General features: G+C 37.0%; 1 protein-coding gene across 1 annotated transcript in view; it reads right to left on the bottom strand.

Annotated features, from left to right (window-relative positions):
• Nucleotides 1-16862, bottom strand: part of NUP210L (nucleoporin 210 like) — a 289674-nt gene that overhangs the window by 173839 nt on the left and 98973 nt on the right. The window contains exons 8-10 of the mRNA XM_007948554.2: nt 14466-14534; nt 12808-12914; nt 11871-12011 (exon numbers count right to left, since the gene is read on the bottom strand). Of these exons, the coding sequence (XP_007946745.1) occupies nt 11871-12011; nt 12808-12914; nt 14466-14534 (317 nt within the window). The remainder of the gene's footprint in view (nt 1-11870; nt 12012-12807; nt 12915-14465; nt 14535-16862) is intronic.

Genomic DNA, 16862 nt, shown 5'->3' with positions numbered 1-16862 from the left:
CACACCCCTAGGGAAACTCCCCTTGGGCAGATTGGCCACTCAGAACACAGTCATCCGATCCCATCATGGGAACAACCACACAGAACTGGGGTCCAGCCAAGTTGACACACAGCTCCAACTATCACATTGGGAAAGAGCTGCCTCCTCAGAGTAAAGCCAACCTTAATCATGTGGATGAAGTAAAGCTTTTGAGACCTCAATTTGCTGATGTGGCATGATTCAAAATGGGAAGAAACAGCTGCAAACATCCATTAATAACTGGAACATGGAATGTATGAAATATGAATCTAGGAAAATTGGAAGTTGTCAAAAATAAAATGGAATGCATAAAGATCTATATCCTAGGTATCAGTGAACTGAAATGGACTGATTTTTGCCATTTTGAATCAGATAACTATGGTTAGATGATTTGTATATGATCTAGTATGCCGGGAATGGCAAACTGAAGAGAAATGATGTGGCACTAATTGTCACAAAGAATCTTTCAAGATCTATCCTGAAGTACAATGCTGTAAGTGATAGGATAATATCCACATGCTTACAAGAAAAACCAGTGAATACTACTATTATTAAAATTTACACTCCAACAACCAAAGCCAAAGACAAGGAAATTGAAGATTTTTACCAACTTTTGCAGTCTGAAACTGACCAAATGTGCAATCAAGATGTGTTGATTGTCACTGATCAGAATGCAAAAGGTGGAAACAAAGAAGAATCATTGGCAGTTGGAAAATATAGCCTAGGTGATAGAAATAACACTGGAGATTGCAGGACAGAATTTTGCAAGACCAATGACTTATTCATTGCGAATACATTTTTCAACAACACAAATGTTGACTATACTCATGGACTTCACCAGATGGAGTACACTAGGATCAGACTGACTGTATCTGTGTCAAGAGGCGATAGAGAAGCTCAATATCTTCAGCCAAAACAAGGCCAGGAGCTGACTGTGGAACAGATCATCAGTTGCTCACATGCAAGTTCAAGTTGAAGTTGAAGACAGTTAAAACAAGTCCACAAGAGCCAAAATATGACCTTAATTATATCCCTCCTGAATTTAGAGACCATCTAAAGAACAGATTTGATGCACTCAACACAGTGACCGAAAACCAGAGGACTTGTGAGATGACATCAAGAAAATCACCCATGAAGGAAGAAAAAGTTAATTAAAAAGACAGGAAAGGAAGAAAAGACCAAAATGGGTGTCAGAAGAGACTCTGAAACTTGCCCTTGAATGCAGAATAGCTAAAGCAAATGGAAGAAATCACAAGATAAAAGAGCTGAACAGAAGATTTCAAAGAGCAGCTCAAGAAGACAAAGTCAATTATAATGAAAGGTGCAAAGACCTAGAGTTAGAAAACCAAAAGGGAAGAACATGCTTGATATTTCTCAAGCTGAAAGAACTGAGGAAAAAATTCAACTCTTGATTTGCAATACTGAAAGATTCCATGGGCAAAATACTGAATGATGCAGGAAACATCAAAAGAAGATGGAAGGAATACCCAGAGTCACTGTACCAAAAAGAATTGGTCAATATTCATCCATTTCAGGGGATGGCATATGATGAAGAACTGATGGTATTGAAGGAAGACGTCAAAGATGCACTGAAGGAACTGGCAAAAAACAAGCCTCCAGGAATTGACAGAATACCCATCAAGATGTTTCCACAAAGGGATGCCACACTGGAGGCACCAACTTTTCTATGCCAAGAAATTTGGAAGACAGCTACCTGGCCTACTGACTGGAAGAGATTGATATTTGTACCCATTCCAAAGAAAGGTGATCCCACAGAACATGGAAGTTATCAAACAATACAATTAATATCACATGCAAGGAAAATCTTCCTGGAGATAATTCTAAAATGGTTGTGGCATATGATCAAGAACCAATGGTATTGAAGGAAGAAGTCAAACCTGCACTGAAGGAATTGGGAAAAAAACAAGCCTCCAGGAATTGACGGAATACCCATTGAGATGTTTCAACAAAGGGATGCCACACTGGAGGCACCAACTTTTCTATGCCAAGAAATTTAGAAGACAGCTACCTGGCCTACTGACTGGAAGAGATTGATATTTGTACCCATTCCAAAGAAAGGTGATCTCACAGAACATGGAAATTATCGAACAACACAATTAATATCACATGCAAGTAAAATCTTGCTGAAGATAATTCTAAAATGGTTGCAGAAGTATATTGACAGAGAACTTCCAGAACTGCAAGCTGGATTCAGAAGAGGACATGGAATGAGAGATATCATTGCTGATGTCAGATGGATCTTGGCTGAAAGCAAAGAATACCAGAAAGATGTTTACTTGTGTTTTATTGACTATGCAAAAGCATTCGATTGTGTGAATTATAACAAATTATGAATAACATTGAGAAGAATGGGAATTCCAGAACATTTGATTGTGCTCATCAGGAACCTGTACATAGACCAGGAGGCTGTCGTTTGAACAGAGCAAGGGAATACTACATGGTTTAAAATCAGTGTGTCAGGGTTGTATCCTTTCACCATACTTATTCAATCTGTATGCTGAACAAATAATCCAAGAAGGTGGACTATATGAAAAAGAGCGTGGCATCATTGGAGGAAGACTCATTAACAACCTGCAATATGCAGACAACACAACTTTGCTTGCTGAAAGTGAGGGTGACTTGAAGCACTTACTGATGAAGATTAAAGACTTTAGTCTGCAGTATGGATTACATAACAACATAAAGAAGATGAAAATCCTCATAACTGGACCAATAAGTAGCATCACAATAAATGAAGAAAAGATTGAAGTTGTTAAAGATGTCATATTACTTAGTTCCACAGTCAACATCAATGGAAGCAGCAGTCTTGACATAATATGATGTATTCACTGGGCAAACCTTCTGCAAAAGACCTCTTTAAAGTGTAGAGGAGTAAAAATGTCTCCTTGAAGACTAAGGTGAATCTAACCCAAGCCATGGTATCTTCTTTTTTCCTTCTAGAGCCACGGTATTTTCAATAGCCTCATATGCATGTGAGAGCTGGACAATGAATAAGGAAGACCCAAGAAGAATTGGTGCTTTTGTAGTTGTGGTGCTGGAGAAGAATACTGAACCTACCATGGACTGCCAAAAGAACTAATAAATCTGTCTTGGAAGAAGTGCAGCCAAAATGGTCCTTGGAAGCGAGAATGGACAGGCTCCATCTCACCTACTTTGGTCATATTGTCAAAAAGGACCACTCCCTGGAGAAGGATATCATGCTTGGTAAAGTAGAAGGTCAGCAAAGAAGGGGAAGGCCCTCAACAAGATGGATTGACACAGTAGCTACAATGATGGGCTCAGGTATAGTAAGGACTGTGAGGCTAGCACAGGACTGGGCAGTGTTTTGTTCTGTTGTACATAGGGTCACTATGAGTCAGAGCTGACTCGACAGCACCTAACAACAACAGAATAATCATATTTTTAGACTTCCTGTTATGTGAGATAAATCTCCTATTGTTTTAGGAAGAAATTTATCATGTAGCAACCAAAATTAACTAATTAAATATAACTGTAGTTTTTCCTTTATAAGTTAGGCACCTAGACACTGAAAAAATCAATAAGAAGACATGTTTTTGAGTCATAACTTGGTAAAAATTTTGAATGTCAAAGTAAAAATCCTATAAGCATTCTGGGAGAAAAAGCACAGGTCATGGTGGAGCCACATCAATTATGTATTTAACTTGGGTGTGTCTGACTATATCTGGAAGAAGGGAAATATGAAAGGGAAGAATAAGAGAAGCAAAGATACATAAACTATTCCATTCAATAAGTGTGTATTCTAATCTAGGTAAGGAATAAAATCAAACTCACAGCAGCTGATGATGTTGGGAAAATATATGGAAAGAATATGTGAATGATCTAAAGAGTTCCCCGATCATTAACAAATAAAACCTTTAGTCCAGAACCTAGGCAAATATGTGGTGAGGAATTCAAGCACATCCTTGAGAAAGAAACTAAGAAATTAATTGTGGGCTATAGAAAAATGTTGGTTCAATGAACTGTGAGAGATAAAGTCATACAAAGGGTAAATGACATATATCACATGTTAGGAGAAATTTCTGTTTTTTATTAAAGGAATTTTCAAGAACCAGCTTGACTACCACTAAATATTTACCTTTTTTTTTTTTTTTTTCCATCGTGGTAAAAACATACACAAGACATTCACCAACATAACAACCTCCACACTGACAGCTCAGGGACACTGATGACATTTTTCATGTGGTGCCACCATTACTAATATTTACCTTTTAAACTAATTTTAGAATCTGACCTTTGTGTAAAATAAAATTCCCCCTACCTAAAAAAGTAGGAGAATCAGGCTAGCTTTTGACTTCTCTGTATGATCAGAACACAATGAAGCAAAGTCCAAACAGTTTCAGTGAAAAAGAGCTATGATCCAAGAATTCTATACCCAGCCAAAGTGTCACTTATTTTAAAAAATACAGAAAGATACTTTCAGCTATATGAAGACTCTGAAAGTACACCCTTTCAAAAAAAAATCTGAAAGAATTCTGACCAACCAAAGTACGCATCAAAATAAATAATTCCAGGTTAAGTAGCTGTGTTATAAAATGACTGAAATCCAGCATTTACACATAGGCTTAAATAATTATACTTGTGGCTTCAAAATAATACAAATGCTATTAAGGATGAATGGAGCTCTGGTAGCATAGTGCCTAAGGCACTTGACTGCTAACCAGAAGGCTGGTGGTTCAAACCCACCAGCCACTCCTTGGAAGGAAGGTTGGGCAATCCTACTTCCGTAGTGATACTGCCTTGGAAACCCAAGGAGGGGTCGCTATGAGTTGGGGCCGACTCGACAGCAAATAACAACAACAACAACAAATTAAGGATGAAAAAGCAGATTAGGGTTGTTATTGCTAGGTGCCATCAAGTCAGCTCTGACTCATGGAGACCCTATATAAAATAGAAGGAAACAATGCCCAGTTCTGGGCCTCCTCACAATCGTTGCTACCACTGTGTCAATCCATCTTGTTAAGGGTCTTCCTCTTTTTCACTGACCCTCTACTTTACCAAGCATGATATTCTTCTCCAGGGAGTGCTCCTTTCTCACAAAATGACCAAAGTAAGTGAGATGAAGTCTGATGAAGCCCATTTCTAAGGACCATTCTGACTTCACTTCTTCCAAGATGGAGTTGTTTCTTCTGGAAGTCCATGGTATTTTCAGTATTCTTTACCAACACCACAATTCAAAGGCATCAATTCTTCTGTCTTCCTTATTCATTGTCCAGCTTTCACATGGATATGAGGCAATTGAAAATACCATAGTTTGGGTTAGGTGCACCTTAATCTTCAAAGTGACATCTTTGGTCTTTAACACTTTAAATAGGTCACTTGCAGCAGATTTGCCCAGTGCAATATGACATCTGATTTCTTGACTGCTGCTCCCATGGGTGTTGATTGTGCATCTAAGTAAAATAAAATCTTTGACAACTTCGATCTTTTCTCCATTTATTGCAATGTTGCTTATTGGACCGCATGTGAGGATTTTTGTTTTCTTTATGTTGAGGTGTAATCTATACTGAAGACTGTAATCTTTGATCTTCATCAGTAAATGCTTCAAGTCATCTTCACTTTCAGCAAGGAAAGTTGTGTCATCTGGATATTGCAGGTTGTTAATAAGCCTTTCTCCAATCCTGATGCCACGTTCTTCTTCATATAGCCCAGCTTCTCAGATTATTTGCTCAGAATACAGATTTAATAAGTATGGTAAAAGGACACAACCCTGGTGCATACCCTTCCTGATTTTAAACCATGTCGTATCCCCTTATTCTGTTCGAATGACAGCCTCTATGTACAGGTTCCTCAAGAGAACAATTAAGTGTTCTGGAATTCCCATTCTTCAGAATGTTGTCTATAATTTGTTATAATCCACAGAGTCAGATGCCTTTGCATAGTCAATAAAACACAGGTAAATATTTTTCTGGTATTCTTTGCTTTCAGCCAAGATTTATCTAGCATCAGCAATGACATCCCTCATTCCATATCCTCTTCTGAATCCATCTTAAATTTCTGGGAGTTCCCTGTCAATTTACTTCTGTAACCATTTTTTTTTAAACTATCTTCAGCAAAATTTTACTGCATGTGATATCAATGATATTGTTTGATAATTTCTGCATTCTGTTGGATCACCTTTCTTTGGAATGGGCACAAATATGAATCTCTTCCAGCTGGTTGGCCAAATTGCTGTCTTCCAAATTTCTTAGCATAAATGAGTAAGTGCTTCCAGTACTGCATCCATTTGTTGAAACATCTCAATGAGTATTCTGCCTTGTTTTTCACCAATTCCTTCAGTGCAACTTGTACTTGTTTCTTCAGTACTGCTGATTCCTGATCCTACTTGCTGAAATGGTGGAATGTCAAGCAATTCTTTTTGTTACAGTGACTCTGTTTTCCTTCTCTCTTCTTTTGATGTTTCTTGCATCATTCACTATTTTGCCATTAGAATCCTTCAATATTACAATTCAAAGCTTGAATTTTTTTTTCAGTTCTCTCAGCTTGAGAAACACTGAGCATGTTCTTACCTTTTGGTTTTCTAATTCCAGGTCTTTGACATTTCATTATAATACTTTACTTTGTTTTCTCAAGCCACCCTTTGAAATTTTCTGTTCAGCTTTTTTATTTAATCATCTCTTCCATTTGCTTTAGCTATTCTTCATTCAAGAGCAAGTTTCAGAGTCTCTTCTGATGTCCATTTTGGTCTTTTCTTCCTTTGCTGTCTTTTTAATCACCTTTTGCATATGATGTTCTTGATGTTATCCCACAACTCATCTGGTCTTCGGTTATTTGTATTCAGTGCACCAAATCTATTCTGCAGATAGTCTCTACCAGGTGGGATATAATCAAGGTCACATTTTGGCTCTCATTGACTTGTTTCAATTTTCTTCAGCTTTATCTTGAACTTGCATATGAGTAATTGATGGTTTGTTCCACAGTTAGCTCCTGGCCTTGATTTGACTGATGATACTGAGCTTCTCCCTTGCTCCTTTCCACAGATGTACGTGATTTGGTTCCAGTGTCTTCCATGGTGAGGTCCACATGTACATTTGCTGCTCAAGTTGATTAAAAAAAAAAAAAAAAGGCATTTGCAATGAATAAGTCCTTGGTCTTGCAAAATTCTGTCATGTGATTTCTGGCATCATTTCTAGTACCAAGACCATATTTTCCAACTGCCAATGCTTTGTGTTTGTTTCCAACTTTTACATTCCAATCACCAGTAATTACCAATACATCTTGACTGCATGTTCAGTTGATTTCAGGCTGGGAAAATTGGTAAAAATTTTCAATTTCTTCATCTTTGGAATTAGTGGTTGGTGCATAAATTTGAATAATAGTATTATTAACTGGTCTTCCTTATAGGTGTATGGTTATTATCCTATCACTGACAGCACTGTACTTCAGGACAGATCTTGAAATGTTCTTTTTGACAATGAATGCAATGCCATTCCTCTTCAATTTGTCATTCCCAGCATAGCAGATCATATGATTGTCTGTTTCAAAATGGCCAATACCAATCCGTTTCAGCTAACTAATGCCTAGGATATTGATCTTTATGCATTCCATTTCATTTTTGACAATTTCCAATTTTCCTAGATTCATACTTTGTACATCCCACATTCTGAATACTAATGGATGCTTGGAGCTGTTTCTCCCCATTCTGAGTTGTGCTCCATCAACAAATGAAGATTTTGAAAGCTTTACTCCATCCACATCCTTCTCCAAGCAAGGTTGGGTCATCTGCATATTGCAGGTTGTTAATAAGTCTTCCTCTAATCCTGATACCGAGTTGTTCATATAGTCCAGTTTCTTGGATTATATACTCAGCATACAGATTGAATAAGTATGATGAAAAGGTACAACCCTGATGCACACCTTTCCTGATTTTAAACCATGCAGTATCCCCTTGTTCTGTTCAAAGGACTACCTCTTGCTGTATGTACAGGTTTTTCATGAATACAATTAAGTATTCTGGAATTTTCATTCTTTGCAATGTTATCCATGATTTGTTATGATCCACATAGTTGAGTGCCTTTGCAAAGTCAACAAAATACAGATAAACATCTTTTTGGTATTCTCTGCTTTCAGACAATATCTTTCTGACATCAGCAATGATACCCCTCATTCCACATTCCTCTTCTGAATCAGGCTTGAATTTCTGGCAGTTCCTTGTCCATATACTGCTGCAACTGTTTTTTAATCATTTTCAGGAAAATTTTACTTGTGTATGATGTTAATTACATTGTTTGATAATTTCCGCTTTCTGTTGGATCACTTTTCTTTGGAATGGACACAAACAGGGTTCCAAATTTTAGTTAATACATAATACCCTTTTTATCCCCAAACAGAGAATAACAATGAATTATTGTCTAACTCTCTACCTAGGTAGCAAAGAAACAAGGAATAATCAAGATGTGTCTCTAATCTCACTGAATTCAGAGTATAGTCGATATCAATTAAAATCTGCAGGACAAATTTAAAATTGATAAACACAAGGAGCTCTGGTAGCATAGTGCCTAAGGCACTTGACTGCTAACCAAAAGGCTGGTGGTTCAAACCCACCAGCCACTCCTCAGAAGGAAGGTTGGGCAATCTACTTCCCTAGTGATACTGCCTCGGAAACCCAAGGAGGGGTCGCTATGAGTCGGGTCCAACTTGATGGCACATAACAACAACAACAAACATAAGGCTTAAGGCAAGAACACCAAAAATATACTCTTAAAAGGAATGTGAGCTCAGATTTAAAAACATAATACTTTTTTAAAGTGTGACTTGGGGGCTTGCGAGATTTCAGAAATAGGGTCAAGCTGACAGAATATAACAATGGATAACGAAAAAAATCACAGTGCATTAAATATTGTTTCAAAAAACTGTATTTCAATAATAAGTGTAGACCCATGCTTGATACCAAACACCATTCATTTTAATACATATTTATTTATACTAACTATATGTTAGGCACTTTGTTAGATGTTAGTGAAAAAGTTGTGAACAAGGTACACCCAGTCCTTACTCTCAAACTTTACCATGTAATGAAAGAAGCAAATGATAACATTAAAGTATGATTAAAATTATGACGTGGGAAGCACAGGGCACTTTGAGAACATATGGAAGGGGAAAACATGGCTGAGGAAGTGATGTTTAAGCTAGGACTTGTACACTGAATTGGGAGAAAGTGCTGCATAAAAGGAGCAGTATTTGTTTACAAACAAAGGTGAAACCTAGGGGCAAAAAGGAACAGAACACTTTCTAGAAACTTAAAATTCAGCATGGCTGAAGCATGAGAGGGAGAGTGACAAGGTCTGAGGTTGGAGAAGATGTCAGAGACCAATCATTTAGTTGGGTTTGCAGACTCAAATACAGTACCTAAAAGTACCAGGCAGATAACATAAACTGGTTTATTAAGCTGTATACAAAATAACAGGGAGTAGTGGGAACCAGAGACAAATGAAAAGTATCTAACTGGGGCAGCCACTATTAGTTTGAGCTGATTGTTGTCAAATCTTCAGACTTTTATAGAGGATCATAAATCTTGGGTTTTATTTGAAATTTTCCAATTAAAAGAAATTTACATGCCAAAATAAAAAGCAGGATTGCAAATCAAGATTGTTTGCAGGCCACCAGTTTGCGATCTGTCAGAGAGTTTTAGGTTGTTGTTAGGTGCCGTGGAGTTGATTTTGACTCACAATGATCCCATGCGGCAGAGTAAAACTGTTCCATAGGGTTTCCTAGACTAATCTTTATTAGAGCCGACTGCCAAGTCTTTCTCCTACAGAGCTGCTGGGTAGGTTTGAACCACCAATCTTTCTGTTAACAGCTGAGTAGTTAAGCAATGTATCACCAGGGCTACTATAACTATGTTATGAAGTATAAACTTTATCTGCAAATCAATAGGAAGCCACCAAAAGGTTTTAAACACATAATCCTTTTTGTAGTATTTGGAATATCACTTTAGCTAGGGGTAAGACTCATTCAGCACTTGAGTGTTAGCCAAAAGATTGGAGTTCAAGTCCACCCATTAGTGCCTCAGAAGACAGGCCTGCAATCTGTTTCCTAAAGAGGACAGTTCTACTCTGCACACCATAGGGTTGCCATGAGTTGGAATGGACTCTTAGGCAACTAACAACAACAGAGGCAAGACTGGGATAAGAAGACCAGTTTGAAAGCTATTGTGAAAGTCTAGGTGAAAGGCAGCAGTGGAGATAGCAAGAAACAAATGGATTTGAGAGCCATTTAGAAAGAGAACTGATATTGGCACTTAATAATGTACTGAAAGTAAAATATGAGGGAGAAAGTAAAGTCAAGGATGAGTCTTAGAAGCCTATCTTAAATAACTAGGAAAAAAGTAGATTTGGTTTGTTGGTTACCAGGGGTGGAAGGGGAGGGGAAGGAAGACCAGAAAAAAAAAAATGCATTGACCTATGTCACTTTAGTTTTGTGTATTTCACTGTACATAAATTATATTTCAATAAAATGTATTAAAAAAAAAAAAAAGATTACAGACTAGGAAACCCTGTAGAGCAATTCTACTGTGTCCTATAGGGTTGCTATGAGTTTGAATTGACTCAACAGAAACAAATTTGTCATCGGAGGGGAAAAATAAAAAAAAGCAGATTTGTGGCCCCTAGCTGACCTTTAGGTCTGGAATTGAACGCATACCTGTGGCTTCCAGCCAAACAAAAGACAGGCATATGAGTTTACCCGAGGTAGATATATTCCTTGGAGAGAACCGTTATGGGAGAAAGAGGGCTGTTTATGCACAGGGAGACAGCTCAGGAAGGGGGCAGGAGTGCATGGAGGGGATGGACACAGGGAAGAGGTAACTATCGGGAGGAAGTGGGAGGGGAGCTGTTGCATTGGGGTAAATTGTAGTCAATGTCATGAGACAATGTGTGTGTGAACTGCTGTATGGAAAGTGAATTTGCTCTGTACACTTTCACCCAAATCACAATAAAAAAAAAATATGATATTAGCAATGAGTTTTGTAATTGCTCTTCATCAAGCTGAAGAAATTCCCTTCTAATTTTTAACTTGTTGAAAGTTTTAATCATGAATGGTCATTAAGTTTTGTCAAATGACTTTCTGCACCTTGATATGATATGATTTTTCTTCCTTATGCTGTAGATATGGTGGGTTACATTGTTTGAATTTTTAATATTGTACTAATCTTATGTACCTGGAATAAATTTCACCTGGTCATAAAAAAAAAAAAAAAGGTTTGGGAGAGGGAAGCAGTTTGGTAGGCTTTTAAAAATTAGATACTTACAAATATATATATATATATATATATATATATTTTTTTTTTTTTTTTTGGAGGCACTGAAACTGATTCATTAATTATCTTTTACTTACTGACTCCCCTTTAATTATCTTTTACTTCATTTCTGGTATAACACCACATGGAAATTAACCAAAAGGAAAAAAATTATACAAAGACACTCATTAATGCCATTTATAATAGTAAAAAAACTAGAAAAAATGCAAAGTTCAAGGCATAGCTATATAAATTGGCATATTAACTTTTTGGTTGTTTAAATAAAAGGTAATCTGTGTGGACCTGATGACACATGGAAATGTGCATATGAAATAACATTTTTATGGAATCCCAAATGATATGCATAGAATGAATACAATTATATTCAATGTAGATTAGAGCAGAATTTGGAAAGGCATAAACTACTGAGTATATCATTTACTGATCAATCAATCAATCAGTTTCTTTTTCATTTTGTGAAAGATAAAGGTGTATGTCATATATCTGTGGTTATAAATCAACAGCCAGCCAAGTCTTGTCAGTGTTTTTAGGATACAAAGAACCTTTTAATTCCTACCTGGGAAATGACGGAAGTCAGGGATGCATTTATCACCACAACACCATCTTTCAGGGCTTTTATCACATGGTAAGATCCATTAACTGTTGTTAGTTGTTCTTCAAAGTACTCTTTTGGAAACTCATGTGTAATCCTGAGATTCTGAAAATCAGCCCAACAGCAACACAAACTTGAAGAGATTTTTTTTTTTCCCCAAAGACATATACAAATTATATAGGAGAAGGAAAAGTTGGGTATGCATTCAGGGAATAAGGAAATAAAAACAAAATCTTTGTTGTTCCTCACCGACACTGTAAATTGGGAAGATGCAATTTTAAAATGGTACTAGCTTTAGAAAGATCAATTAGTGGCAAGCAACCAGGAATAGAAATAGGCAAAGTTTATGTAGATTTTAGTGTAATTTGTGTGATTCCATAGATTGAAAATTCTTAGGGAAAAAAACAGTCCTGGAGAATTAAGACATTTCACATCTGAAATGTGCTTCACTACTCTCACCAGCCACTCCTCGGAAGGAAGTTTGGGGAATCTACTTCCGTAGTGATACTGCCTCGGAAACCCAAGGAGGGGTCCCTATGAGTCGTATTCGACTCGACGGCACATAACAACAACAACAACAACAACAACAACACTCTCATCACTATAAGTCACGGTGAGCATCTCTGAAGTGAGAGTTGCTGGACAGCGGTCTCCCTTCCAAAGTTTGATCACTCATGCTCTCACCAACTACTTTCCATAATTCTGACTGAATTATATTTTTACTTTCTGTTTTGGCACTCCTCAAGAACAGATTTAATGATAATAATTTTTTTCTAAAGTAGTAATTTGCCTTTCCGAAAGTAAAATCTGGAAACAAAAAGAAGATTTTCTAGCCACAAAGACAGCTCACTCAAGGAGTTACCCATATAGGGGGCAAGAATAATACAAAAGAGAGACTCACATCTGAAATATAGGTCTTTGTGCTGCTTTTATCAAATACTTCGACTGTAATGACATATACTTGTCCCACCTCAAGACTCCATCGATCTCCAGGTAGGATAGTGAAACCTATACACAAATCAAGAAACCAAGATATTAGATGTTATGGATTGAATTGTGTTCCCCGTAAATAGGTGTATAAATCCTAACCCTTATACCTGTGGATACAATTGCATTTGGGAATAGGGTTTTCTTTGTTACATCAATGAGGCCATTATCAGTGCAGCATGTGCTTTAAATAAATTATTTTTGAGATATAAAGAGCAAATTAGGCACAGAAGAAGGCAGACACAGGGGGGAGACCAACATTATCTGAAGAAGATGGAGGCAGATCAGTCTACAACTCAGGCTCTCCAAGGATGGAAGGTTAGAGAAGCAGACAAGGATTTTCCCCCAGACCAGGCAGAGAGAATCTTCCCCTAGATAGTGCCAGTGCCTTGAATTTGGACTTATAGCTTCCGAAACTGTGAGGAAATAAATTTCTGTTAATTAAAACCACTCACTTGTGGTAGTTCTGTGACAGCAGCACTAAGAAACTAAGAAGCCAACATTTTTTAGAATTAAAAAGTACAAATGTTGTTGCTTGATGGGTACTGAGTTTCTGTTGGGATGATGGGAGACTTGGAGATGGATAGTGGTAATGTTGTATAATATGGTGAACATAATTAATGTCAGTGAATTTTATACTTTAAAATGGCAAAATTTTGTTATATATATTTTACCATAGTAAAATTGAAAAACAAAAACCTATTCACTTATTAATGAAAATGGTTTCCAAAGCAGATTCTTTTAGTTCCCTCTCTCAAATGGTATAGTACAGGTGTGCCTTGTTTTATTACACTTCATTTTATTGTGCTTCACAGATACAGTATTAGTATTATTATTTTTAATTGAAGGTTTGTGGCAACCCTGTGTGGAGCAAGTCTACTGGCACCATTTTTCCAACAACATGTACTCATTTCATGTCTCTGTGTCACATCTTGGTAATGCTCACAGTACTTCAAAATTTTTCATTATGCTATTATTGCACATTTAATAGACTACAGCATAGTGTAAGCATAACTTTTATATTCACTAGGAAACCAAAAAATTCATGTGACTCGCCTTATTGCAATATTGGCTTTATTGTGGTGGTCTGGAACCAAATTCTCAGTATCTCCAAGGTATGCCTACAATTATAATCCCCAGTTTACCTTATCTCACACACAAAGAACCACTCTCACTTAAATTTGTATACAAAGAATAAACCACAATTTTAGCTCATTCCTGACATGGCAGGCAAAGTTTCAGCTTCTTTCAATCAGACTCATTCTTTCATGTGGTCTACAGTACAGTAGGATTCTCTACTCCTGGCATGTATAAAGTCTCTTTTCCTAACCCAAACACTGTATTACATGGGTCATCATAATTTTTCATGATCTGTTTCAAGATGCTTCATTCTTACAGATGGCATTCAACCATAATAAACAATGTGAGAAAACATGTCAGAGTAAGATTGAATCTGAATTAGTTAAGTATCAAAATGAAGGTTAAGAAGCATTCCATTTTTTAATGCACTGATTTTAGTGAAATAGCTTACACAATTCAGCTTTTTTATATAAATCATTATCTAAAAAATACCTAAAAATCCAGGCTCTACAACATATATGGTGCAATTTGGGAGTCCAGACACAGATCGCATATGGACATCTTAATTTTTGCTTAAGGAAATCATGAGCTAGAGTTGGGTAAAAAGAGAAAGGTGAGCTACTAAAGAAAAAATAACAAACCCACACACAAAAACAAATAAAATTATATTTTTTATTATCTTTTTGAAAGTGGGAACTTAAATGTGTATGGTTCTGAGAAATGTCTGAGAAACTTACTTATCATAGGAGTCCCAAAGGTATTCCTGAATTTCAAACTTCAGAATAATGGAAAGGGGGAAAAATGATCAACTCTTAGCGGCAGAAACTTTTCTCCAAATAAAAGCTCACGTGACAGCCCAACACAGAAAGCAGAACAAAGTGGCTGGCACCTCTCTGGAGAAAGGGATACTATGGCTGAAAGGACAAGTGGTGGCTGAGAGGGGGAGGGAGGAACATGGTTTGAAATACGGCTACATGCCTAGGGCTCTGCAGGCAGTTTAGAAAATCATTAGTCGATTTTTCTTTTATCTGCAGTAAATCTTTAATGTCAATATGGTTTCTCTTTGCCAACAAAGATATTTCTAGGTCACTTACACATCATTTATACCTTCAGTTAAATTCTAACAGTTAGAAATTTATTCTGTTATCAGTCCATCCAAAATTTAACTAGAATATGTTATTGATGGGTGCCTTTGAGTGGATTCCAACTCACAGCAACTCCATGTATCAGAGCAGAAATGCCCCATAGGGTACTTTTGGCTATGATCATTATGAAAACAGATCACCCGATCTTTCTCCAGTGGAGCTGCTGGATGAATTTGAACTACCAACCTTTCAGTTAGTAGCTGAGCACTTAACCATTGCGCCACCAGGGCTCTTTAATTAGAAGTATATTTCCCTCTTAAAAAAACAATATTCTTCATCCAAGAGCTGAAAAGAAATTATTTCTGCTTTGTGGATTATTGGGAGCTGACTGAACAGAAAATTCATTAATACAAAGTGCACCAATTTAGAAGTTGTATTAATTAATTCACACATGGACTAGGTTACAATTTATCACTACATTATCTATAATGACAATGAGAGTAAAAGAGTATTTCATCTATTTAGGGGATCAAATTTATAAAGCTGCCTCAGATCAAAGGAGCTATTGATATATACATAATGATTAGTTAAGATTGTTGTTGTTGTTATGTGCTGTCAAGTCGGACCCGACTCACAGCTACCCTTCCTTGGGTTTCCGAGGCGGTATCACTATGAAAGTAGATTGCCCAACCTTCCTTCCATGGAGTGACTGGTGGGTTTGAACCGCCAGCCTTCTGGTTAGCAGTCAAGTGTCTTAGGCACTATGCTACCAGAGCTCCTCAGTTAAGATTAATTAAGGTTACTTTTATTATTCATTGAAATAAATTTTCTAAAGACTGTATAGACAACTCTGTGCCAATCTAGGTTTGGTTTTAATATGTTCTCTAATGTAATATGAGTAAAATATAAGACCTGCATGTTTCCAACAGGGAGACAAACTTGTCTGTTGGTTTGTCATACCGTGGTGACGTGTTGATGTGAGTTTTGAGGCTGAGCCACCGGTGTTTCAAACCCAGCGGGATGCACATGGTGCACAGTTATCAGCTGAGCTTACAGACTGAGACAGACTAGGAAGAAAGAAGAGGCTGTCCATTTCTCAAATAATTGGACAGGGAAAACCTTATGAATAGCAAAGAAACACTGTCTGAAATATTACTGCACAACTTTATGAATAGTCCGGTTAGGTTAGAAGGCTCTCAAAATAGGACTGGGAAAGAGCTGCATCATCTGAGTAAACCCAGCCTTACTCATATGGATAAAGTAAAGCGTTTGAGACCTCCATTTGCTGATGTGGCACCACTCAAATTGAGGAGAAACAGCTGCAGACATCCATTAATCATCAGAACATGGAATGTACAAAGTATGAATCTAGGCAAATTGGAAGTTGTCAAAAATGAAATGGAACGCATAAAGATTGATATCCTCAGCATTAGTGAGCTGAAGTGGACTGGTTTTGGCCATTTTGAATCAGACAATCATATTATCTACTATGCTGGGAATGATAGCTTGAGGAGGAATGGCGCAGCATTCATCATCAAAAAGGATGTTTAAAGATCTGTCCTGAAGTACAATGCTGTCAGTGATAGGATAATATCCATACGCCTACAAGGAAGACCTGTTAATATCACTAAATTCAAATATATGCACCAACCACCAAGCCAAAGATGAGGAAATTGAAGAATTTTATCAACTTCTGCAGTCTGAAATTGACTGAACATGCAATCAGGATGTGTTAATTATCACTGGTGACTGGAATGCAAAAGTTGGAAACAAAGAAGAATCACTGGTAGTTGGAAAATTTGGC

The sequence above is a fragment of the Orycteropus afer genome, unplaced genomic scaffold (genome assembly GCF_000298275.1).
Source record: "Orycteropus afer afer isolate SDZICR_OR568_19922 unplaced genomic scaffold, OryAfe1.0 scaffold00217, whole genome shotgun sequence".
Lineage (NCBI taxonomy): Eukaryota > Metazoa > Chordata > Mammalia > Tubulidentata > Orycteropodidae > Orycteropus > Orycteropus afer.
Note: the sequence above shows the minus strand (reverse complement) of the source record. Positions and strands in the feature narration are given on the sequence as shown.